The sequence below is a fragment of the Erpetoichthys calabaricus genome, chromosome 4 (assembly GCF_900747795.2).
Source record: "Erpetoichthys calabaricus chromosome 4, fErpCal1.3, whole genome shotgun sequence".
NCBI classification, from domain to species: Eukaryota; Metazoa; Chordata; class Cladistia; order Polypteriformes; family Polypteridae; genus Erpetoichthys; species Erpetoichthys calabaricus.
In genome coordinates, this window is record NC_041397.2 from 48,812,088 (window position 1) to 48,838,221 (window position 26,134).

General features: G+C 35.9%; 1 protein-coding gene across 1 annotated transcript in view; it reads left to right on the forward strand.

The window, feature by feature from the left end:
* apooa (apolipoprotein O, a) overlaps positions 1–26,134 on the forward strand; it is a 43,855-nt gene that overhangs the window by 1,620 nt on the left and 16,101 nt on the right. The window contains exons 2-4 of the mRNA XM_028799429.2: positions 13,122–13,232; positions 17,938–18,054; positions 24,794–24,848. Coding sequence (XP_028655262.1) covers positions 13,122–13,232; positions 17,938–18,054; positions 24,794–24,848 — 283 coding nt within the window. The remainder of the gene's footprint in view (positions 1–13,121; positions 13,233–17,937; positions 18,055–24,793; positions 24,849–26,134) is intronic.

Genomic DNA, 26,134 nt, shown 5'->3' on the forward strand with positions numbered 1-26,134 from the left:
TTGTAACCAGAATTAATATCTGCTTTTGCGTTTGTGAACATAATTACATTTAATTTAACTGAAGCAAGGACCTTAAGTAATCAGAGTTGATGCACTATTTACAGATAATGAAATAATGTGCTATATTAGGGTCTTAGAGGGCCTAATCTATACTTAGCATATGCAGATGGCACAATGGGTAGTTATCCATACCTGGTATTGATTACGAATAGCTCATTGAATATGGCAAACATGTGGGTATCTAAGGCCTCTGAAGACGCCTTAAGCCAGAAGCCTTTCAGTACAGATGGGACTTTGACCCTGTGCCAAAAACTATGCCTCCACTCCTAACCGGATGGACTGCAATTGTCTGAACGATGATGGCACTGTTCCATTGGCTTCACTTCGGCTGTTATTTGTATGTATAAATGATTATACTACAATGTATATTACTAGTGAAAGCTGTATTTTAAAGCAAGTTAAATATATTCATTCTTTTGTATCATATTCTTCTTGTCTTAATATTTCTGTGATGGTTACTTATATATATATGAATGGAAGAGAAGGTCTGTGATACGGTTTGCATATTTGCAGTTGGAGATCCACAAAGGGAGAAAAAACGAATCACGTATCATAAAATAGTTTTATTCCTAGTTTTATTCCTGAGCTTTCAACCCCTGTCAGGGGTCTTCATCAGAGGATAATGAATGTGTTGCTATATATTGCCTTTGATTCTTGTAAGTCTAAGCATTATCCTCTGATGAAGACCCCTGACAGGGGTTGAAAGCTCAGGAATAAAACTAGGAATAAAACTATTTTATGATATGTGATTCGTTTTTTCTCCCTTTGTGGATCTCCAACTGCAAATATATATATATATATATATATATATAGGTTCAAACTATAAGCTGCCTGTGTGGAAAGAACACATTCCTAGGCAGCTTGCGCCCCCTGCTGGATACAATTATCTAATGTTTCCAATGAATGTTTATTTCTAAACAGAGTAACAACTTATTAAAGCTTAAAATAGTTATTGCCACACTTTCATTCACCATACATACATCAAATGTAAATTACTTATTAGGCTGAATTCTTTAGATTTTTATATCCTCTGTGTTTTGAGTATAAGCATCCATCCATCCATTATCCAACCTGCTATATCCTAACTACAGGGTCACGGGGTCTGCTGGAGCCAATGAGTATAAATATGACTAAATATAATTTACTGTATATTATTAGTTATGGCAATAATATATGGATAATAGTAATTTTCTTTAAAAACTGTTTTGTTGTTATTTTGTTATTTCCAGGGCTTCAGTTTACCAGTGAAGTGAAAGGTCTGTTGTATAATTAATGTAGATTCCTGTGAATATCCTTAAAAGAGCATTGCCAACTGCTACAAATAGATATTACAATTTTCAGTGAGCCAAATTAACTGAAATGGGCAGAAATGGTCAATAGAAACCTACATTATTAAAACAATGTTATAAGGGTTCATGGAAGCTCTTGGGTTAGTTTAAGTGGCAGTATTTTCTTGGTGAGGATTAGGAATTGATTTGCCTCTTTGTATCTGTGATAAAAATTTTAATTATGGGGCAGAAATGTTTTTCTTTGCAAGAGTCATTGGTCGTAAGTCTGAACAGATAACCCTCAGAGGAAGACCAAGGACTTTTAACAATAATTCAGGCATTAAAGTTTTTAAAGTGCCAAAGTTAAGGGAAGAATACACACAATTGTAAAGAAAAAGTTTAGATATCAAAGAAGAACTGTTGAACAATAATGGAGAAGTAGCAACTGCTACATACCTCACGTGCTACATACCTCACGGACCTTGCCTAGAAATGATCATGCTCCAAAATAAAAACTCTGTTTGAACTGTCTGATTAGGTAAAATTTGCAGAAAACAGTAGCACTGGTTATCACTATAAGTTGTTTCTATACATAGGGTTTATTAAAAAAAGTATGAAAGACTGTTACAAACAAAACTCTGTGAGAATCTTTTAATTCTGTACACCCAAAGCCAATGAACCTGCCTTTAAATCCCTTACAAACACTTCCTGCAGTGTAGCCACTAATGGCATGAGACACTGAATGTGTTTCGTAGTTTAGGTTTAGCAGTTGGCGAAAATGCCTATAGTCAGTCTGATTATGGCAGAGCTGAGCAAATAAAGTAAAATCTCTTCTCTCCATCCCATGAATTGCACAGTTGTGGTTAAAGGGTTTTACATGAATTAATTATATGCACCATCTGTATATACTCTTCTATGGTTCCTAGAGGTTAATGTAGTAAGTTACATACAGGTGAGTTTCACATAAGTGTGTGTTGTTTTTTTTTTTTTATTTGAATCTCTGCATGTTAAAATTTATTAACACACATGGATTTTTATATTTTGCCATGTTTCTTTCTATACCCTTTCGAAACCCAAACAAAATATACTGTGTCATCACTATAAAGCTAATTTTGACACTTATTAGAACATTAGAAACCGGACTTAGATCAGCCTATACAGAATTTAAATTTATACATATAAAAGGTAAAGCCCTAAATGACTCATCACTAATTCTCCCACTTTCCATATAGGTGGGAAGCTGAAATTTTGCTTGCTCATTCCTTGCAGTGTACTTACAAAAGTTAGGTATGTTTCATGTTAGTGCTGGGCGTTATACCGGTTCATACCGAAAACCGTTTTTTATTTTTGATATGATATGGTTTTTTCTTATACCTCAACACCGGTTTAAATTGCCTAAACAACGTTTGGAACGTGGCGCAGCGGGAAATTGTTTAAGGAGGACCTTTTTTCACTGCTACACCGCTAAACACATGCAACTGAGTACATGCGGTAGTGGAGGTATTTCGGGGTGAAAATGGACAGAGAACATTCCGAAACTGAAGCTGTAGCAGACGATAAAGTTGAACATGATGACACAGAAGAACTTTTGCTGGAAAAAGGAGCCGTGTCTGGAAATACTTTGGTTTTAAAAGGTCAGATGTGGACCATTATGTTCAAATGTGTGAATACGGTTTCTATACTACTGGATAATACTGCATGCCAAGTTGTACTTGTTTTATTTTTTTCAATACTGTGTAATGTACCTGGGTACCGTGTAATAGTGTGACGACATGTTGACTTTATTCTCAACATTTCTACTTTAATCTCGACACATATGACGAGAATAAAGTCGACATGTTAACTTTATTCTCGACATTTCTACTTTATTCTCACCGTTTGTCTAGATTTTTATTCTCGTAATGTGTTCTACATTTTCAGAGAGCAGGAATTTCATGAAGTGAATGTATTCTGTGTGGCGATCGCTGCCGGCGCCTCCTCTTAGTGCAGAGGAAGTCAGTTTAAGAAGTACGTAGCGATTAACAACTGGGTCGGGGAACGCTTAACACAAAGCATTTAATGTGTTACATTAACTTATGACGGAGTTTGAGAAAATCTAGTACATTAAACATTGATTTTAGGATGAAGTTTATTTACGACATTCTACTTTAATTACAAAATAAACTATGAGAATAAAGTGGAAATGTCGAGAATAAAGTCAACATGTCGATTTTATTCTGGACATATACTTTTTTTTTTCTTCCCTTTGTCCGTATTTTTTTTCTGCACCATGGCCCTAAAACGCTTCCATAGGGCTATAAATGCAAGTTTCAGTTTTATTATTTATGCATATAGCTTAGCTTGAAGCAAGGTCCATATTAATGCAGTTTGCCTTAATGATGGTTCAGTTGGTAAAGATGTCATCACCAAGTTCCACTTGTTTTATTTTATTTTATTTTTATTTGGTGAATACTGTACTGTGTAATGCACCTGGGCTTGAAGTCTTGGAAGTAATAGTATTATTACTGGAAGTTGCACTATTATTTATTTTATTGTTGTTATTAGTTTATTTATTATGCATTTTAAAGTTGTTTGAAAAGTCACTTTAACGTGTCAGTGGACAGAGATTGTTAACTTTAACAGAAAGTGTAGTTGGTTTACAAAAAATATTTACTCTTTATTCCTTTTCTAAGACATGTTCAGTGCAGTACAACTTTTGACAAGCACCTGTGGATATTTTACTAAGTCTAAATGCCTCTTTGGATGTTTGAAAATATGTTGTCAAAATTTTAGTTTAAGTTGTTTGCAAAATTTGTTCAATAAAAAGGTTCTATATTTTGACTGCAACTGTCATGCAGTGTTATTTCTTCTCTTCATTAGTGCCAACCCCTTGAAAACTATCACGTTATGGGGCCATGCAAACCTGTATTGATACTTGTGTGCACATTAAAATGTTTTTTTGTACAATGTACAATTCTCATGACAGTGGAATAGGTTATTCATAGCCAGTAATTGCAGTGGAAAATGTGGTTAACATCCACTCATGCATGGGGAAAAAAATACCGTCCAATACCATGAAACCAGTATAATTTTGAAAAATACCGTGATATAGAATTTTGGTCATACCGCCCAGCATTATTTCATGTCCTATTGCAACACCCAAGGGGGGGAAATGGGTGTATCCCCTAAATTGTATATATAGATAGGGGAAACCCCTCCTCACCCCTCAATCCTACATACGTAGGAAGCCTAGATTTCCCATGCTCATCCTTTACACTGTACTTACAAACGTTAAGTATGTTTCATTTCGCGCCATGCCCTGTAACAAACTTTTGAAAATAACTGACCTCTCCTTTTGGCGGTTTCATTCCCTATTTCCGTTAACAGAGGATTTATTTCACGGCAGAGATGCACAAGGGCCGCCCCTGGTCCCCCTTCCTTTTTCCGCATGGCTGCTGTCCGCACACCTACAATGTGGTTGGCTCCCTGCCTATATACATTAATGACATCCAATGCTCATGTGCCTCCTCACTCGCTTCCTTACTTTCCTCAGCTGTTCTTCATGCTCACTGCTCCCTTCTTCTTTACTCCACCGCATCAAGGGTGGAAGGACTGCTCATTCTTCTTTCAGGATACCTCTTAACTTCATCCATACTGATTCCAATTCAAATGCCTCCAATTTCCAGTAACAGTTTGCTTCACTATGACAATAAATAAGTCACAGGGCCAGACTCTAAAAAAGGTCGCCATTGACTTGACACAAGATTGCTTCTCACATGGCCAACTGTATGTTGCATGCTCAAGACTAAGCTCAGCAGACAGCTTGTTCATTTTACAACCGGAGGGCAGAACTGCAAATGTCATTTACAAAAAGATCCTTGCATCCTAAAAATGTGCATTTCTCATACACAACATTTACAATCATAGATTAAACTCTTTACAATCATCAAATTCACTCTCAATACTAAAATAAGCCTACAACAATTACATTGACAATCATGTTACATTATTTTTAAAACGTTTCCTTTTCTTTTTCATAACTTCTTTAACATACTACTTCTCCGCTGCGAATCGCGGGTATTTTGCTAGTATAAACAAGACCAGAATACTTTAATCAGTAGATCTCTACAAGATATCAAGTATTGCATGTTTCTCCCACCTGGTACAGTATATAATGTTTTCAGAAAGAAGCATACCCTTAGTGACTTCCATATTCCATACAGGGCATTTGAGACTTGCAGTTTTCATAAACCTCTATTGATTTGTACCAAAAGGGATAGGCAGTTTGTGGTCTTTCCACACGCTTGATTAAGAATATTTCTTTGCAAAAGCTAAAGTAATCCATTTAATATTTCAAAGCTTTCACTTGTACAGCATCAAGAAACCCACTTTCACTGCTAATATTGTGTACCAAATAGTAGTAGCAAAATTGTATACCAAATACCGAATTGTAGTTTTTTGGGAATAAAAAGAGCAGACACCTAATAATGTACACAGTCAAAAAAATATTGTACCTTTTACTTTTGGGGCTGAAGATTTTTTTTGTACTCCAATAGGGGGAGTTGTTTTCTTACAAACTGAACAGTATTGGTGAATTGGTGCATTTTGTTTGTATATCGATGTACTCTGTTAAATAACAGAATACACAAATATGGTCGGAAACTGAAAATAATCAAACATTTAGTAAGCAAAAAGCTGAACTGTCAGTGATGGTGAGTCTACATCTTATACTTATGTTTTTTCACTAACTTTGGACAGAATGTTACACAGGTTGTTTACTGGCTTTGGTAACTAGCATGAGGTTGCTCCACTGGTTAGCAGAGTTAGAAGTTTGGATATTTGTGAGTCTGTCATAAAGATCATAAATAATGGGCTTCAAACTTGATTCATAAACTTGGCATATAGCAGCTGTTCATTTGTTGTTAGTCACACTTAGCTTATTTTATGTTAATTTATTCTTATTGGTAGTCTAATGAAAGAAATAACTGTTTAAGTTATTTATTACTATTTGCGTGATCCTGGGTGTTTTGTTTTTTTTTTTACTTTTAAACTTGCACATAATGGACTTATCAACAATTTATGGCTTTTTTTTGCTGGGGCAAAAAAAGAAAAACTTGAGATCCACCACGTGGATGGTGCTGTATAGAACTGCTTTGTTGTTCAACGAAAATGAACACAATGTTAAATGCAGTAGTAATTAGCACAAAATAAGTTGCAGGGTCAATCATATAAGTCTCCTTATTCTTTTGTTCTGTACGTTTTCTGAGATTTTTCAGGTAAGGATGATAGAAATTTTGAGGTAAGTTAACTTAGGTAAGGTACTTAAATGCTCTAATCATGGTGGTAGAGAGTGGCAACGTATTGCATATTGGTCAACACATAAAAGTAAGAATTCAGAATACTCTTTACCTGTGACATTAATGACCCTGTAAACTGTATATACCTAGAATATATGAACTAAGTCTCTAAATGAGATAGTTTGCAATGTCTATGTATGTGAACGGTGTTAGCTTGTTGGGACTTTGTCCATTGCTTGGCCGGCAAGTAATGTGGATGGTGTTGATTTACATGACCCATTATGCTTCTCTCTTTGTCCATTTATCTTTGCTTTTTTAAAAGCCTTGTGGTGTCTCACCATTTGTCTGTTGTTCCTTATTGGTAATAACCAGTACAAACCTCTAAAGATGGCGTCCGTGCTGTCAATGCAATGCTGGGTGATGTATTGCTTATTTCCTACTCAATCAATAGAAGTTGTTTCAAAGCATCTTCCATAACTGGAACAGGAAGGCAGCAGAGACAGTGTTACATACTTGGCCAAAATGTCTGCATTTTTTCTTCATTTGGATGAATACCTAATATACATTCTTTTACAATACTTGGCAAACATTTTTGGTGTCCTAAAATTCAGTCCATTCCTAGTGGTAATCATTCATTTGCCCTGGAAACTTGTGTGCTAAGTGAAGTGTTAGTAATAAATTGGCTCCAGTGATTCCAGTTTGAGGAAATGTGCCTTCTGTGTTTCTAAGATATATTAATCACAAAAAGTGAAGTGATTTATTTTTATCATGGGAACTTGCCACTATTTTTACTGAAGGCTGGACGGTTTAACTTCATGTTCACAGAGGCTGTCCTGTGTAGAGTTGTCATTTGACCAACAGCCAGTAAGAATTGTAATTTACGGCAGTAATGTGCTAATGATGCATATTTGCTTAAAAGCATAGCTTTTTGCAGTGTAAATGTCTGATAATCATGATGAATGACTCCAACTCATCCATCCATTATTGAACCTCTGGAGTACCAGAGTCTATACCCAGCAGCATCAGACACAAGGTGGAAACCAGCCTTGATCAGAACTCTGCTCTAATGCATTAAATACATTATAGTATTTATATGACTGCTAAATCAAAACTGTTACTTGATACTCTTTTAAAGACCGGATTAACATATTTTAGTACCAGCCTAATGATATGTGCACCTGTTGCAAGATTTGGATACAGAGTGATTATAGCATTTTTTTTGATAGGATATAGTAGTAGGCACTGAGTCGTTTGCATGTTCAATATATCTGAAATACCCAGGAATTAGTCTATAATCTGAACACTTTTATTAACTTATTGGACTTGATGCAGAGATTAACTTGTAACTAGCAAAAGTAACAGTTTAAAATGTGACTGACGAAGATATGTGATCCTTAAACAGATGATGCTGGATCCTGGGATCTGATAGTAGTGCTTGCTATATGTTTTGTTGAACAGAGTGTTTTTAATCTCAGAGGTTGCAGTCAAGCACCATAATGAATGTTTATCACTGCACTGGGGAATTAAGAGTCAAACTGGTGTTTGTTGCTGACCTACTTTTCTTGGTTGTACTAATTAACCAAGGTCTGCAACAAAAATGACTTCATTAAACTGGAGGGCTATCATAGAGGCCCCAGTGCTTTTGAGTAACGGAAGTATTCTGATTGAAAAGCAAATGTGCATAATAGAATGGAGGAAGTTGAAAAAAACTCGGAAAGAGAAAGAAGTGGGGGAGATGGATTTAAGAAATAAAGGAATACTTCATTGTGTAAGTGGAAAGAGATTCTACTGAACAGCATTCTGTTGGTAGTTGGCTGCAAGCCCAAAATGTTGTATGCGGGTGTGATTTAGCATGCACCCTTCTGCTTCTTGTTGTTTCGGAAAGCTTGAAATGAGTTGTGGGAGTGCATTTGGATAACAACTGTATATTCCTGTGGCTTTGACAGTTTTACTGTTGATTTGATCTTCTGTAAAATCTGGATTTTAATGAATTGAAACATTAAATTAGATTACATTTTTCATCCTGCTTACTTCTGCCAGACATTTTGGCATGTATTGGTGTCTGTTTAACTGTATATGGCATTTTGGTGTTATATTTGTGTCCATTTATGGCTTGATTTTACTTTGTAGAATGTATTACATTAGTCATGAATTTTGATAGTATTTTTGGTACAAGTGTTTTAAAATTGGGCCACACACTGAAAAAGTAGTATTTGCTGCTGTTCATCCATTCAGACAGGTTGAATTTGAGATTTGAGACACTTAAATGTTTAAATACATAAAATCAATATGGCAGTCAGTCTTTATTGCATATTGGACAAAATCTAGTAATGAACATTTCAGATTGCACAAAAGACCAGCACAAAGCAGAAAGTAATAATGCAATTGATTTAACAATAAAGCATAGGTATTAGAATTACTAAAGATAGCCTACAAAATAATCAATTTCATAATAGGTAAGACTTAACTCAATAGAAGAATTTTTAAACAACTTGGTAAGGTTAATTAGATAGCAAATTAATTATAAAATAATGATTAAAATAAAATCAGGCATAGCAGATCTTTCAGTCTTAACACTAATGAATCCTCACAAACAGTGCTTGGGCAGAATTCCAGATAGCAGGAGCCTCAAAGCTTAAAGACCCTTGAATTCAGTGTATTCATATGCAATACACTAGTAACAATCCCCCATTACAAATAGTAGTATGAATGAAAGCGGAATACTTCAGAGCCATCAAATGCAATGCTGAACATACAAACCTCATGCAGGATTTATATGGAAATATATAGATATGTATCTGGTAAAACTACTAAAATAAACTCAATGTTTTGAAATACAAACTAAAAAATATGAATGTTAACCTAAGACCAGCTGAAAGAGAAAAAGCAAAAACAAAATTTCACTCTGCACAAAACCTGTTTACCATTGGCAAGCTGATCTTCAAGCCCCATCACATGCCAGCAATAGTTTATGGCATATATAAACATCAATAATTCTAGCAATGTACAACAGATTTCTAATGCCACGCTCATCATGTACTGGGAGTAGTGCTAGGCAATATGACCAAAATTCTATATCACGGTATTTTTCAAAATTATACCGGTTTCACAGTATTGGATGGTATTTTTTTTCCCATACATGAGTGGATGTTAACCACATTTTCCACTGCTATTACTGGCTATGAATAACCTATTCCACTGTCATGAAAATTGTACATTGTACAAAAAAACATTTTAATGTGCACATAAGTATTAATACACGCCGTTAATAAAGTCAACATGTCGACTTTATTCTCGTCATAAGCGTCAAGATTAAAGTGGAAATGTTGAGAATAAATTCAACATGTCGTCACACTATTACACAGTACCCAGGTACATTACACAGTATTGGAAAAAAAAATAAAATAAGTACAACTTGGCTTGCAGTATTATCCAGTAGTATAGAAACAGTATTCACACATTTGAACATAATGGTCCACATCCGACCTTTTAAAACCAAAGTATCTGCAGACAACAGACATGGCTCCTTTTTTTGGCAAAAGTTCTTCTGTGTCATCTTGTTCAACTTTATCGTCTGCTAGAGCTTCAGTTTCAGAATGTTCTCTGTCCATTTTCACCGTTCAATACCTCCACTAACGCATGTACTCCGTTGTACTCCATTTGTGTTTAGCGGTGCACCAGTGAAAAAGGCCCCCCCTTAAACAGTTTCCCGCTGTGCCATGTTCCAAACGTTGTTTAGGCTATTTAAACTGGTGTTGCGGTATAAGAAAAATCCATAGCATAACAAAAATAAAAACGGTTTTTGGTATGAACCGGTATACTGCCCAGCACTAACTGGGAGTTGCAAAATCAGGCTTTGGAATAGCAAAAAGGCTAGTGTCTGGAGATTTCTAGATAGACTAAAACAGCAATGATCCTTATGTAGTAATACAAAGATTAACTGGCCAAACTACTACCTAAACACTGCATAGATCAGAACTTCAGCTACAGGAAGCATTTGGTTGAGGCTCTTGTGGCTAATGGTGGCTCAACCACTTATTTAATGTAAGGGTTGACATTGTTTTTTTATCTCATTTTGACTTGGGCTATTTTAACAATATGTTAGATATGATGGTGATCAATTTTGTGAAAGATATTTGTTTAATTTATTGCTATTATGTAGACCAGAGGTGTCAAGCTTTATTTTACTGAGGGCCAAAAATAACCCTTTGTATACCCACCTCCGGGCTAGACTATAAAGTATATACAAGCAACTACTGTTATGTTTTCTTTACAAACTAGACACACGGGTACTTTTCTGCACATCAGAATTGTATCTTCTAAAACTGGATGTAAACACGCTGGTGAATAATCACAAAGACCACATTCAAAGTTGGCCGAAAATGGATAGCAGGCACATTAGTACTGAGAATAGCGCTATATAAATGTAATGAATTATTATTATTATTATTATTTAACATGATTGAAAATACAAATGTGATATCCTTCTGGCTCATCTTTGTACTTCTTTGCGAATTCCAGTTTGGCTCTTTTTCTTGGTGCTGATAGGAGATTTGCATCTTGTAATGTAGCTTTTCTATTTCCTTTCTTTAATTCTTCTGCAAATGGCAAATACTGACAGTATTACCCTGGCATCCTGTAGACTTGTCTTTTTTTTTTTTTTCTTTGGATCTTATGTTTGGGTTTCTCTTAACAACTATAACACTACTGTCATTGGCTGCTGTGGTCTTCTTGGGATGCCATGCTCGTTGCAAATTGCTTAGACCTCCAGTGATTTCTTTCTTTTTCAATATATTCTATACTTTTGATTCCGGAATAGCCAGTTGTTTACCAATAGCTTTGATCATTTTTTGCTTTCATCACATTTTCAGAATTGCTTGCTTTTCTGTCTTGACCTGTTCTAGTTTTAATTTTGTTTTTCACTTTGGATATTAGCACCAGACCCCAAAAGCAAACTCCAGTGACTACAACCAATCCTACAGATTCAGAGGTTTTTTTATGCATTAATATAATTAAGACAACATGGAACACCTCAGCAAATAGAATCACTTGTCATTTATTTGTACCAATACTTCTGCTTAGCTCTGGATCAAAGCCTGGAAACAATGAGAAGCAGCTTTAGAAAATGTGTGTTCGGTAGAATATCCAGTGGAGACTGGGTGATCTTTTGGCATTGAAACCCTTGCAGATTTTGTTTTTTTTCTCCAGATAATCTGGAGTTTTTTGGGGTTTTTTTATGTCCTCCTGGCCGTCTGACCTTATCAAGCTCATCTTTAGAGACTTAAAATATAATTTTATATATAAGTACTCTATTTTTCTAATTATATGTTGTAAGACACTATGTGGCATTGTTGTCCCTTTAAACCCAACAGACAAGCACACAGGACACCAGGTAAAAGCACCAAGAAGATTTTTAATTAATTTCTTCTTCTCCAATAGTGCTCCCCAAGCACCACAGCCACAATAAACAATTAAATCATTCACAATATTCTTCTCTCTTCTCCTCCACACCTCCTCAGCAAACGTTGTCCACCTCGTCCCGACTCAGGCTCGCCTGCTGGGTCTTCAGCAGTCCCTTATAAAGTCATTGACCAGGAAGTGCTTCTCCTCATCCATTCACGTGACTTGCCAGCACTTCCGGGTCAGACGGAGAATTCAAGTTCTTTGATCAGCCCAGAAGTACTTCAGGATTGCCGTCTTCGTGATCCCCTAGTACTTCCAGGCTAGGTGAGAACTTGGTCTCCCACCATCTTCCCACAGCGTCCCCTGGCGGCACCCACGGTACCCAGCAGGGCTGTGTTGCCGAACTCCATGTCCCATAGTGCCCTGTTGGAATCTGGGGCACCCCACAGTCCAGGGAACCTGCTGTCTAGCATCTTGGGGGAGGCAGTGTCCTGGAAAAGCTGCCTTCCCCCATCCATCCATTTGAGGGGCATCCTGGCCGGGTTGAGCTGCCGGCCATCTCCTACAGTGTATACGTTAGTTAAGCTCATATTGATTTATTTTTTTACTTTTCCATTATCATTATTACCTAATTTAATTTGTTTTTCTTTTCTTCTGTATCTTTGACATCTTGTAAAACACTTTGAGCTACATTCTGTGAATGAAAATGTGCTTTAGAAATAAATGTTGTTTTTGTAGCTGGAATTGGGGGACTAAACACTACAAATGGATTTTTCCAATATTGGTTTTGTTGTACAAGTATGCAAAACATTGCCTAAAAATAAAAGCTAAAATTCTGTACCTTAGTCTCATTCACTTTTTCACCAATAATATACAGTTTATGAAAATACATAAAAAGCAATATTGCCTCATTGTCATAGTATTTTTGCTTATCAATGTAGTTTAACACAACTCAACAACTCCAAATACACTTTAATCTCAGTTTGTCAAGGCCCTATTCTAGAGTTAAACACAATGCTATGGCAGTTATTTTTGAATATCTTTGATTGTGACTTTCTCATTATACAGTATCTGTTTCTCTCATATTATAATTGTATTTAACTGCTCATTTTAGACATTGAAGCTAGCAGCAATCCCAACAGGCATAGGCCTGAGCCTTCTCCCTTTCCGAGTTCACGCTGGAAGTGAAGATAAGCAGGGTGGCATCTCACTTAAAGTTGAAGAGGTATGATTTACTGGAATGTTTTTTTCTTCTTTCTTCACTTGATAAATTGATTTTAAACACAGTATTAACATTGCATTGTAACTCTGCATTTTTTTCTTGGCCTTTAAATATGGAGTCTGTGTTGAAGGAAAAAAAAAATTAAATCTGAAACTGTTTAAATGAAATTAATCTTTTCTAGGTCTTCCTGATCAGAAAAAAAACTAGTTACTGAGGTTGTTTGAATAGTTATTTATTTACTTATTTATTTATTTTTACTCATGTCCATATATTGGTACAAACACACTGATTAAATGGTCTGTTTTGATAAAATTTTACTAGCCACTAAGACAGGTAGTAGAATAAATAGAAAAATATTTGATATCTGTTACTTTATGTAACAACGCCGTTCTTCTATATCCTCATGTGTCTTAAACTCTTTTGTCCAGCAGTTCCTCTCTTGAGCATGTTCCCATAACGCCTGCTTGTCAGACTCTGCCCCTTTGTCCGCTTTTATACTTCTTGTCTCTAAAGGTGACCATTAGTGGGACTTCTTCGCCTTTACTTCTCCTTGTGTGTCACACTTCTTCTTTTGATCGTGTAACCAAAGCCAAAGTGGTCGATCAGATTGCTCAGTTGAACCGGACACACACTACATTTAACATTTTAGATAGATAGATAGATACTTTATTTACTACGTAGTAGAGTAGATGGGCACATTGTAAATCCTACCTTAGGTAGGATTTTGGGCAATTTCCCGAAGTAATGGCAGTTGCTTCCAATTCTTATAGGTAAAGTCCTGGAAACGGCCTGTCCTTTTTCAAGATTTAATGCCTCTCTGTATTAGTCTGAAATTACACTGTTTATTTCTAGTGTTGTATCGTGTAAGCTGAAGAATTACCTTCTGAAGGCCATGACACTTGTGTGTCATTCAGTATAATGGAAAAAACATCTAGGAAAAAGAAAAATATGCTATTGAAGTGTTGGTTTGAGAAACTGAGAATATTTCATTTAACCATGTATACACCACGTATGTGAAAGGTGCCTAATGTACTTTCAAGGTATGCTCATTTGCCCCTCTTTCTTATTTGCCTTTGGAGGTCTCAAGATCTTCTGAGTTTTAATGATTGGAAGCTTTGTCCCTTAGAAGGGATTGCTCAATATGGTGTTTATCATTATTATGTAAAAGGTATGCCAAAATACAATTTGGAAAGAAGAAGAAAAAATGTTAGTCAATATAAAATGAAATTTGAAGATTTTTTGTTTTCTTGTTGGTGCCGCCATTTGTTGCAGTGGTTGCCTTTATGTATTTGTCTGGAGATGCGCTACAAGTGATGTCACCAGTGTAACATTAGAATGGTCAGCATTGCACACTTCCAGGTTATCCAAGATGCAGATTCTCAAAAAGATTTAGCGTGTATTTTCCTACTGCAGATTTTGGTGAAAGACTTCTTGCTTTTTTTTTAGTTACCGTTTAAATTTTGTCTATTAGTTCTATTATAGTCTCTCTGATTATGAATGTTGCATGTTATTTTTCCCATTTCTCTTGCTTCTGGTCCCTTCCAAATCATATCCTCTTTTCTGCCACCCAGAGTAGAATATCTGTTTATTTTTTGTCTAGAATAGTAATAGAATTATTACCCTTTTCAAACTAATTTTTGTGAAATAATTTATGGTAACCTGTAGATAAAACTAAATGTTCTAACACAAAACAAAATGAAAGTGAAACTGAATTCAGCATGGTTTGTATTATACTGTTGAGATGAAATAAACATTTAAAGTTAGCTTTATAAAATTTATTTTTGATTAGCCTTCCTGCTTTTGCCTTTATCAGGATGAAGAGTGACAATACATTCTAAAGATACTAAAACACAACCTCTCAGCTGGGAAAGGGTCCCCACTGGGATGTCAGTCTGACAATTCTGGCATGTCATGTCAGCCTCCTAGCTGAGACAGGGAATGGGCTTTATCCTGCCCAGAATACCAGTCCATCCATGTCATCCTTCACAACTTTTTAAAATAACTTAAGTACGCATTTTTCATAGTATTGATTCTGCAGCCTGCATTACAAACACATTTCTGATTTGTCATGGCTAGAGTTGTAGCCCCATTTCAACCCTCTCACTAGGGTTAATATGGCAACTTCAGGGACTTTGGAGCCCCAGAGTATAGTGTGTGCAGTCGATACCAAGAGATATCGAGGAATGGGAAGATGGTTTCCTTTGGTGTATAGGGCACATAGCCCTTAACTTACCTAAACAGTGTTTGAATCATGTTAATTTTTTTCTACAGTTCAAAGAGTTTTTTGTAATCAATTGTTTAATGCATTAAGACAGGGTCTGTGATTAGTTTTACCAGTGGGACAGTTATATAGGTGCTGTTCATTCAAGGCAACAGTCTTTAGCACTGGAGCTATTTTACTTCCTCATGTTTTAAACTGTCACAGCGAAGTGTGCTGTCATGGCACATTACTTTCTTTTATTTTATAACATTCAACTTACAATTATATTTTGCCCCCTTTACTATATAAAATACAATGCTATAACTTTTTAGTGCTCAATTGCAAAACAATGGCATGTATTCTTGGTGTGCTCATAAACTTCCAGATGTGTTTCCGAGCATGTATTTAGTATGTGTATTTTGCTATACAAAAGCATGCAGCAGCCTCATGGAAGAGCATGTTGACATGCTAGCCTTTCTTGCAAAAAATTTGGAAGTTACAAGAACATTGTTACTTATTTACAGAAAAACACAATGTGCATTGTTTGCATTTATGGAAAGCCTTTAAATGTATTAGTGGTCTGTTTCTGTGTTACTTTTTTTAACAAAAGACCACATTAATATTCATCTTACTTAGATGTTTATTTATTGTTTATTTTAAAAATGTTATATACACTGCTCAAAAAAATAAAGGGAATAATTAAATCACACTTGAATCTCGAAGAATGAAGTATTAAAGTGGAAAATCTTTACTGAATAATACTGTGTAATTCATTGACAACAAAATGATGTAAAAATGGTCAATGGAAATCAAATCACCAACCCACTGAGGGCTGGATTCAACATCACACCGAAAATCAAAGTTAAAAATTCAAGTCATAGGCTGATCCAACTTGTGCAAAGTTCATCACGGCAACTCATTATGTGACTTAGTAGTGTGTATGGCCCTCATGTACCTGTATGCACTCCTGACAACATCTGGGCATGCCCCTGATGCGATGGTGGATGGTGTCCTGGGGTATCTCCTCCCAGAACTGGATCAGAGCATCAGTGAACTCCTGGACAGTCTGTGGTGCTACTTGGTGGCATTGGATACACTGATACATAATATCCCAGAGGTTCTCAGTTGGATTCAAGTCTACAGGCAAGACAATGGCTTCAATGTCATCATCATCCAGGACTTCCTACACACCTGAGGTCGAGCATTGTACTGCACCAGTACCTAACAGCAGTCAGGGTACCATTGCCTAGCACATGGAGGTCCATGTGACCCTCCAAGGATATGCCTCCCCAGACCATCACTTACCCACTACTAAACCAATCATGCTGGATGATGTTGAAGGCTGAATAACGTTCACCACGGTGTGTCCAGACTCTCTTTATGGCAGTCACATGTGCTCAGTATGAACCTGCTCTCATCTGTGAAGAGAATGAGGTGTCAGTGGCGGAGCTGGCAATTGTGGTATTCTCTGGTGAATCCCAATCGAGCTGCACAGTGACGGGCTGTGAGTCCAGGTCTCACTAGAGTATGTTGGGCCCTCATGCCGCCCTCATGGAGTACATGCATACCAGTAATTAGCTAGAGGTCATTGTGTAGGGCTCTGGCAGTTGCTCCTCCTGTTCCTACTCATACAAAGGAGTAGATACCAGCCGTGCTGCTGGGTTGATACCCTTCTATGTTCCTGTCCAGCTCTCCTTGTGTAACTGTCCATCTCCTGGTATTTCCTCCAGGCTCTTGAGACTGTCCTGGGAAAAACAGAACACTTTCTTGTGACAGCATGTATGGATGTACAATCCTAGAGGAGATGGACTACCTGTGCAACCTCAATCAGCTGTAGGTACTGCCTCATGCTACCAGTAGTGACAAGGACACTAGCAAAATGCAAAACTAAAGAAGAATTAATCAGCAAGCATAAGGAGAGAACAATTTTCTGTGGCCACCACCTGCAAAAGCATGACCTTGGTGTTAGACTGTGATGATTTAGTGTTCACTTAATTTTTTTTAGCAGTGTATATTGTTTGCAAAAGATTACAATACTTAACATTTAATTACATTTGTAACATTTCATTGTATTACCTCAGTAACAGTATTTGTTTTTATCAATGCAAAAAATGGTGAGTATATTTAATGTTCTTTACATTTTATTGTATATAGAACTTTACTCTTAACCCTTATAGAAGATTGCACTACTTGAATTATTTGCATTTAGTGATTACAGTTTCTATTATTTGTTTTCATCCATGTAAAGAATTTAATGCATACAGAATATTAATTTATTTAGTTTTTTTATTGAGTTACATAATATGCTCCATTGGTTACTGAAAATGGTATCTAGTTTCAATACTTTTCGTAGTTTGAGGTTTTGGTATCATGACAGCCCTAGAATTTACTATAGTATGTGGTATTTAACACATAACATAGTATCTTTGTAAAGGAACTGTTTTTATCATTTAGCATAACAGTTACTGTCATAATCTGTTTGTGATAAGCTTTCGTTATGTTTTGAAGCTTTCCCTTTATACAAAACCAGAGGATGATTATAAATATGTTGTGGAGACCACAGAGCTGGAGGAAAGTATTTCAACAGTCAGGAAATCTGTGGAGCCATATACGACTTGGGTTCAGGTAAAGTTTGCATTAAAAAAAAAAATACAGTCTACCTTTAGTAATGACTTGCATGTATTTGAAGTATAACTGTTTTATTATTTAACTTTTGCATATGGTTGATAAGTATTTTGTATGCAATTTAAAATGAGGTTTGGTAGTTTTTAAGTGTCTTTATTATTATGTTAAAAATATGTATGTATAGTTAAACACCTTAGTAATCATGGATTTTTTTTTCTGCACAGTAGGGCAGCTTTTTATCTTACTTGTAGAATTTTGCTGATTATTTATTTTAGTTTTGTATTTCTGATACTGAACAGGCTCATTATAGAAACAACTTACTAAGTATGATTGTGTCGCGCTTGCCCAATAACAGACCAACTTTTTCTCCCTTTAGACTTATTTGGTTGCCCATGGTTTTTACTTTTGTCCTATATGTTATTGTGATGGGTTTGTTGGGTAATAAAATCTGTATATTTTTGTGTTTTTTTTCCCACTTACTTTGCCCTTTAGGAGTAATGATTCAGTTTTTTTGTTCTTTTCCTTGAGTTATACTATGCTGGGGCATTTCCCATGTTTGCTCTTCAGATCACAGGCTATGTTAATAGTTACTTGAATGTATGCAAATTGAGTCACTTGTGCCTTAAATTAAATAGCATAGGACACTATAACACACAGAGGTCATCAGAGGCATATGAAGACTATCTTTGAATCAGCATGTAGTGGATGCACTATGCCCACCAGATTGCATTTATCAAAATGATCTCATAACTGCAAACTAAAATGGTCAGCTTCTATGATGTGTTTCAGTGCAGCAAATATCCCTGCTTGTGAGGAAAGCTGCTGAGCCTATGTGCTAAAAAAAGAGATTCAAGATATGTCCTCAACTTGATTTACCATTTCTGAACTTTAAAAGCAGCGCACAGAGGGCTTGGTGATAACGAAAATATTATGTACATATTTATTATTTACCAGACTATACTTTCTTAGACAAAGTGTTTCTATGGTCTTTTTAACCATTTGAGACCTAAGCCCCAAAAATCCACCTAAACCTACGTTTTTTTTTTTTTGTCTGTAAAATGCAACCAAAATTTACTGAGAAAATGTAACTGAATTAAAAAATAAACCACTCCCTTCTATGGCCTCTGTGGTGTTTCTGAGCACTCCTTTGCCAGCTTTTTGTAACAGTGAAATTAAAAAAAAAAAAAGCTTTTCATTGTTCCTAAAGAGCACAGCCGATGAGCATCAGCAGGTAAAGACAAAAGAAGAAGCAAACATTTCTTGATAGATAGATAGCATCGTCGAGTAAAATCAAAAATGAAAATTTAGTAAAATGAAAGAGCATGTCCTTATATTCAATTAAACATTGAGTATCAGCTCTAAAGACATATAAAATAGTAAAATAAAAAATAAAATGGAATTTAATTTTAAATAAAAAGCATTGCTGATGTGTTTCAGCTCTTAAAGTAAAAATTTGGGAGCCAGTTCATAATAATAATATTTGAATTAAGATACAGTACCTCCCCAACATCTAAACCACTCAATGACAAAACATGGTCCATCTCAGATCAGCACAACTCAGGCTCCTCATCACTGTGCCACTGCAATCTGCACCACCATCACCTGATCAAAGCACCATGATGTCCCTACATTGATGAATTAAAGGCCAGAAGCCCACATGACCGTCATCTTCAAGTTCTTCCATGTGAACCGTGAATACAGTGAGGACTGATTGTGAGGTCATTTATGTTAGGTAGAATGCCTAGAGGGGGTAGAATGCCTAGAGGGGGTAGAGCGGTCTCTTGGCCTCGGAACCCTCGCAGATGTTTTTTTTTTTTTTTTTCTCCAGCCGTCTGGAGTTTTTTTTTTTTTTGCTTTTTCTGTCCTTTCCTGGCCATCGGACATTACTTTTATTCTATGTTAATTAGTGTTCCCTAATTCTATTTTCTTATTTATTTGGTCTTTTTTCTCTTTCTTCATCATGTAAAGCACTTTGAGCTACATCATGTGTATGAAAATGTGCTATATAAATTAATGTTGTTGTTGTTGTTGCGTGTACCATCTCTAGTGCTTCCACTGCTGGAAAATCTCTTGCAGTCATATTCTTAAATAAATTGCAATATTGCAAAAAGTTATGCACATGTTCTATATTCCTCCAACATTAAATTGCTCTCAGTTAACAGTAAACACCACTAATTGTTTATATAGACTGAAACTGATTCAGATTAATGTCCAGTGTTGAAGTTTTTCGATTGCAGATGAGACTCAGGTTGTTTGTGGAGGTTTGGTATCTTAGCCTCTGATTGACTGGAAACTATTGCAGTATGTTGTCTGATTAGGAAAGATTAGCATCAATTTACACACAGACATGGATGCAGTCTATTGATCAGGAATTAGGATTGATGATCTAAAAATACATGTTTCATGTGGAAGCAGCACACAGATTTTTTTTTTTTGGATTATGATACAAATTTATATAGTGTCTTGATATCTGTAAGTACTCTTGAATGAGTAATTCTTAAAGTCTGTTGTGAGTGTTTTAGCATCATATGTTTAGATTCATACAGTTTATTTATGTATGAGCAATGGTGGAAAAGATTATATAGTAAAAATCCTTTTCTGTAGGTGGACCTAAAGTGAGAAATGTTTGAATTCATTTTATGAGGTGGGATATTATTATTTTTAGTGTGCTGATTGCTTCTGTTTATTTAGCTAATTTCTTTGTTTAGTGTGTTTTTATTACAGCTTCATAAGGTTTGATATCTCCCAGTTTTATACCAAGTTCTTCGGTATGCAAACTGCTTTCCTCATCATAATACTCTTGTACCTTGAGTGAGTTTAGTATTGATTCTTGTTTATTTGTGAGCCCTTCTGGTTGTGCTACTTCATATAACTTTTTGAATTAAGGTCTCTAAATGTTGGCATTTTTCTATCAGCTACTTATTCTCAGGTTGAATATTCACTCTAGGTGAATACAGTTTATAGTTTTACTAATCTTATTCCTCTGGATGTTTTTGTAAAGTTTTAGGGACCTGGTGGTGATTGTAGAATACTTTGTTGTTTCTTGTTGGACTGTGAGCCCAGAGTCATATTCCTTTGCCTTCATTTTAATGCTCTTCTTTTTGCTGCTCACTGTATTAGTGTACTCTATTTGTATGTTAGTCAGTAGGATTTGGCTTTGAATCCACATAATAGGTGATTCATCTCCAGTTGTCCGAATTCTGTCCATCTGTCTGTAGCCATATGCATTTATTGGTTTATAGGGTCATTATTGTCATGTGTAAAGAGTACGGTGAATTTCTTAATTGCTTAGATGAAAGAATAGTTTACTGTTTGGAATCATATACAGTGAATAAAGTAGTATCATAATGGCAATATTTTAATCTAATTATGAAGGTAATTTCTCAGATGATATAGCTGGAGGCTGAATATTCAGCCAGTGAATATTCAAGTTGGTAATTAGAAGGACTTCCTGACTTCAAGTGTACTTGAATAATGTGATGTCATTTTAGCTTCCTTGTGTTGTTGTGCTTTTTTGTGATACTGTATATCAGTTGCAGCTTGTTTTAGTAATTTTCCTGATTTTGCTCGGTTTTGTGTTGGATTTCTGCAACCCCATTGTGGAGTTTTTTTGACCTGATAGTGAGGGCATGGTGTAACTTGGATGTGGTATTTGATGTGGTTCTGTCATGGTGTGCTGTCAATGGTGATAGAACAATTATGATTATGGGTCTCAGGAACGCTTTCACTCTGAATCTCCCATCTTTGTGGGGCCTAGCTGGGTGAATACTTGCCTCTGTCTTTGTATGGCTGAGGGGGTGGTCTCCTTTAATAATATTCATCATATTCATATTAAAAGAAGTAGTATAGTAGTATTTTCAAGTGTTAGTATGAAGGAAATGTAATAATATTTACACATTACAGTATTTGTTGAGGTGTGGAAGGTCTCTACTTAACATTTTATCATCAAAGAATGTATTCCTTTATAGTACTTTCAAATAAAGCAGGATATTACTTTGTGTCAGTTATGCATTTTATGTCATGAAAATCACAACCTATCAAAGGTGATGTTTCCACCATGCAGAAGTTTAGAAAACAGTTATTGCAAGGGTTATAAACCACCCTTCTAGCAAACCATTTAGAAATCTTCACTTTTGACTGTAAAAATGATTTCTGTGGAGTGAAATCAGAGGAGCAACGTGTATTCAGTTTCAGTTTTCCTCTTTGTGGTGCCTAATATTTCACATGAAACAGTATTATAATAGCATAAAATGAATATTTTCCTCCCTTTTCTTCTGGGTAGCATGTCTGACCTTTATGCCCCACTTCTGTGGCTCTACTTGTTTTCTAAGGTGGGTGATATTAGACTGATGTTTATGATGGCACCACAGATTGCAGATTCTGTCATAGTTTGTGGCTATTAACAGGTAAAAATGTTCAGTTCTAAAGCTATTTAAATATTGTGGCCAGAGGAGCACTGATCTTTGAACAGTCCAATAATATACTTGGAATAGTGCCTTAAGATAATTTTTTTTCTTCTCAAAGCTTTGGAACTGAATAAATGCAGATATGTAAAAGAAATAAGAGGCAGTAAACTTCATCACATAAAAACAGAGGTTACAAACACAGTTCATCTGCTGAGCTTTTAACTGTTATGTATCTTTTAGTTTAGCTTTCCTCTTGCTATTATCTGTGTGCTTCAAGGCTTGTAAGACTTCTGTTTTGTTAGCAATTGGTAAATAGATATTTTTCTGTTTTTTAGACTTTATCTCTTTTAAGAGTTTATCTAATCTGACATAAGTATATATTATGGGCAAGTTTATTCAAGCTGTTTTTGGCAAGAAACGTCCCTGAATGTTACTGCTATAACCTTTCCACCAAGACTTTTATTTCCTTTTGTGGAGTTGGTACAGTTGTGCTTGAAAGTTTGTGAACCCTTTAGAATTTTCTATATTTCTGCATAAATATGACCTAAAACATCATCAGATTTTCACTCAAGTCCTAAAAGTAGATAAAGAGAAACCAGTTAAACAAATGAGACAAAAATATTATACTTGGTCATTCATTTATTTATTAAGGAAAATGATTGAATATTACATATTTGTGAGTGGCAAAAGTATGTGAACCTTTGCTTTCAGTATCTGGTGTGACCCCCCCTTTGCAGCAATAACGGCAACTAAACATTTCCGGTAACTTTTGATCATTGTGAATTTCCCCCTGGGATTAATAAAGTATCTATCTATCCATCCATCCATCCATCCATCCATCCATCCATCCTGCACACCGGCTTGGAGGAATTTTAGCCCATTCCTCCGTACAGAACAGCTTCAACTCTGGGATGTTGGTGGGTTTCCTCACATTAACTGCCCGCTGCAGGTCCTTCCACAACATTTCGATTGGATTAAGGTCAGGACTTTGACTTGGCCATTCCAAAACATTAACTTTATTCTTCTTTAACCATTCTTTGGTAGAATGACTTGTGTGCTTAGGGTCGTTGTCTTGCTGCATGATCCACCTTCTCTTGAAATTCAGTTCATGGACAGATGTCCTGACATTTTCCTTTAGAATTCTCTGATATAATTCAGAATTCATTGTTCCGTCAATGAAGGCAAGCCATCCTGGCCCAGATGCAGCAATACAGGCCCAAACCATGATACTACCACCACCATGTTTCACAGATGGGAAAAGGTTCTTATGTAGGAATGCAATGTTTTCCTTTCTCCAAACATAACGCTTTTCATTTAAACCAGAAAGTTCTATTTTGGTCTCTTCCATCCACAAAACATTCTTCCAATAGCCTTCTGGTTTGTCCACGTGATCTTTAGCAAACTGCAGACTAGCAGCAATGTTTTTTTTGGAGAGCAGTGGCTTTCTCTTTGCAACCCTGCCATGCACACTATTGTTGTTCAGTGTTCTGCTGATGGTGGACTCATGAAGATGAACATTAGCCAATGTGAGAGAGGCCTTCAGTTGCTTAGAAGTTACCCTGGGGTCCTTTGTGACCTCGCCAACTATTACACGCCTTGCTCTTGGAGTGAACTTTGTTGGTCGACCACTCCTGGGGAGGGTAACAATGGTCTTGAATTTCCTCCATTTGTGCACAATCTGTCTGACTGTGGATTGGTGGTGTCCAAACTCTTTAGACATGGTTATGTAACCTTTTCCAGCCTGATGAGCATCAACAACTCTTTTTTTGAGGTCCTCCGAAATCTCCTTTGTTCGTGCCATGATACACTTCCACAAACATGTGTTGTGAAGAGCAGACTTTGATAGATCCCTGTTCTTTAAATAACACAGGGTGCCCACTCACACCTGATTGTCATCCCATTGATTGAAAACACCGGACTCGAATTTCACCTTCAAACTAACTGCTAATCCTAGAGGTTCACATACTTTTGCCACTCACAAATATGTAATATTCTATCATTTTCCTCAATAAATAAATAACCAAGTATAATATTTTTGTCTCATTTGTTTAACTGGTTTCTATTTATCTACTTTTAGGACTTGAGTGAAAATCTGATGATGTTTTAGGTCATATTTATGCAGAAATATAGAAAATCCTAAAGGGTTCACAAACTTTTAAGCACAACTGTATCTTGACGCTGTCATCTGTTCTCCACTAAAAATGTAGAGATTCAATCTGTTCTTATGGGTACTGGCTAATATGATGACTCTTTAAGTAAATACTTATTCTTAGACACAGATACTGTACATTTATATATGCCTGATTTTAATTCATGTTTTATTTTTATTTCAGGATTTTCTTACAGTATTAAAGCCAAAAATTGAACATTCTGTCCACTTAGGAAAAGGTAGGCCACTTTCCTAACTTTTTATGTTTTTTAAATGTTTGTTTCTTTATGTACATAAAGTTTCAGTTCAGGAAAGAAATGATTTGCGCATACAAGGAGAAGTACAACTGCACTGCTTATGCAACAGTCAGTCAGTCATCGTCCAACCCGCTATATCCTAACACAGGCTCACGTATAAGTTGGTGTCAGTATTTTCTTATCCCCTTATGGCCCATTTAATTAGACGATAACAAGGGTAAAGAAAGTTTACTTCAGATTTACCTCTGCTGACATTTGCTTAGACTTTTGCTTCCTTATTTTTTTCCATTGGTTGATTTGCTGTCATTTTTCTGTAATTTTTACCAAAATATCATGATTTTCATTAGCTATTTTTCTTCTGACTTATAAAAATAACAATATTATTAATAATATAAAAAATAATAATTTTATTTGTATAGTACCTTTCCCATGCTCAAGGCACTTCACCAAGCCCAGAAAGAACAGCAGGGTATATGTAATATTGGATAGAAATATCTTCTGCATGGAACACCAAAACAGATAAATACAGGATATACAAAGCATAAATTGAACAAAGATAATAAATCAGAGTAAAATACTAAATTCAACACTAAAAAAAAAAGCCTGAACAAATAACATACTATGTTATACTGTATAACACACACTTAATTTATCTTCAGCATCTGGAAAGAGAGTTAAGGTGTAAGAAGAGCCAAAATCATTATGTTAAATTAAACACCTTCCTGAACAAGTGAGTTTTAAGTTGTTTTTTAAAAGGATGAATGGAGGCAGCTGATCTAATTAATTTCGGGAGGTCATTCCAAAGTCTATACAGCTGAAGGATTTGTCACTCAAAGAGTGCAGGTTAGTGTGGGGCACAACAAGACTGCTAGAATCAGAGGACCTTAGTGGGCGAACAGGAGCACAGTGATGGAGAATGTCATTGATTTTGTCTGGTGCACGGCCATTTACAGCTTTGTAGGTCATTAATAGAATTTTATATTCAATTCTTTAAGACATAGGGAGCCGGTTGAGGTGAAGCAGGATGGGTGTTATGTGCTCACTTTTGCTGGTTCATTTAAGGTCTTTTGCAGCTGGGCTTTTAATCAATTGGAAATGTAATATAAGATTTGAAGGGTCACCTACCAGTAGGGACTTACAATAATCGATGTAGGATATTATAAAAGCATGGACAAGTTTCTCAGCATTAGAAAAGGAGAGGAATGAGAGAACATGGGATATGTTATGGAAGTGGAAGTAAAAAAGTTTCTTAATGTGGTTTATGTGGA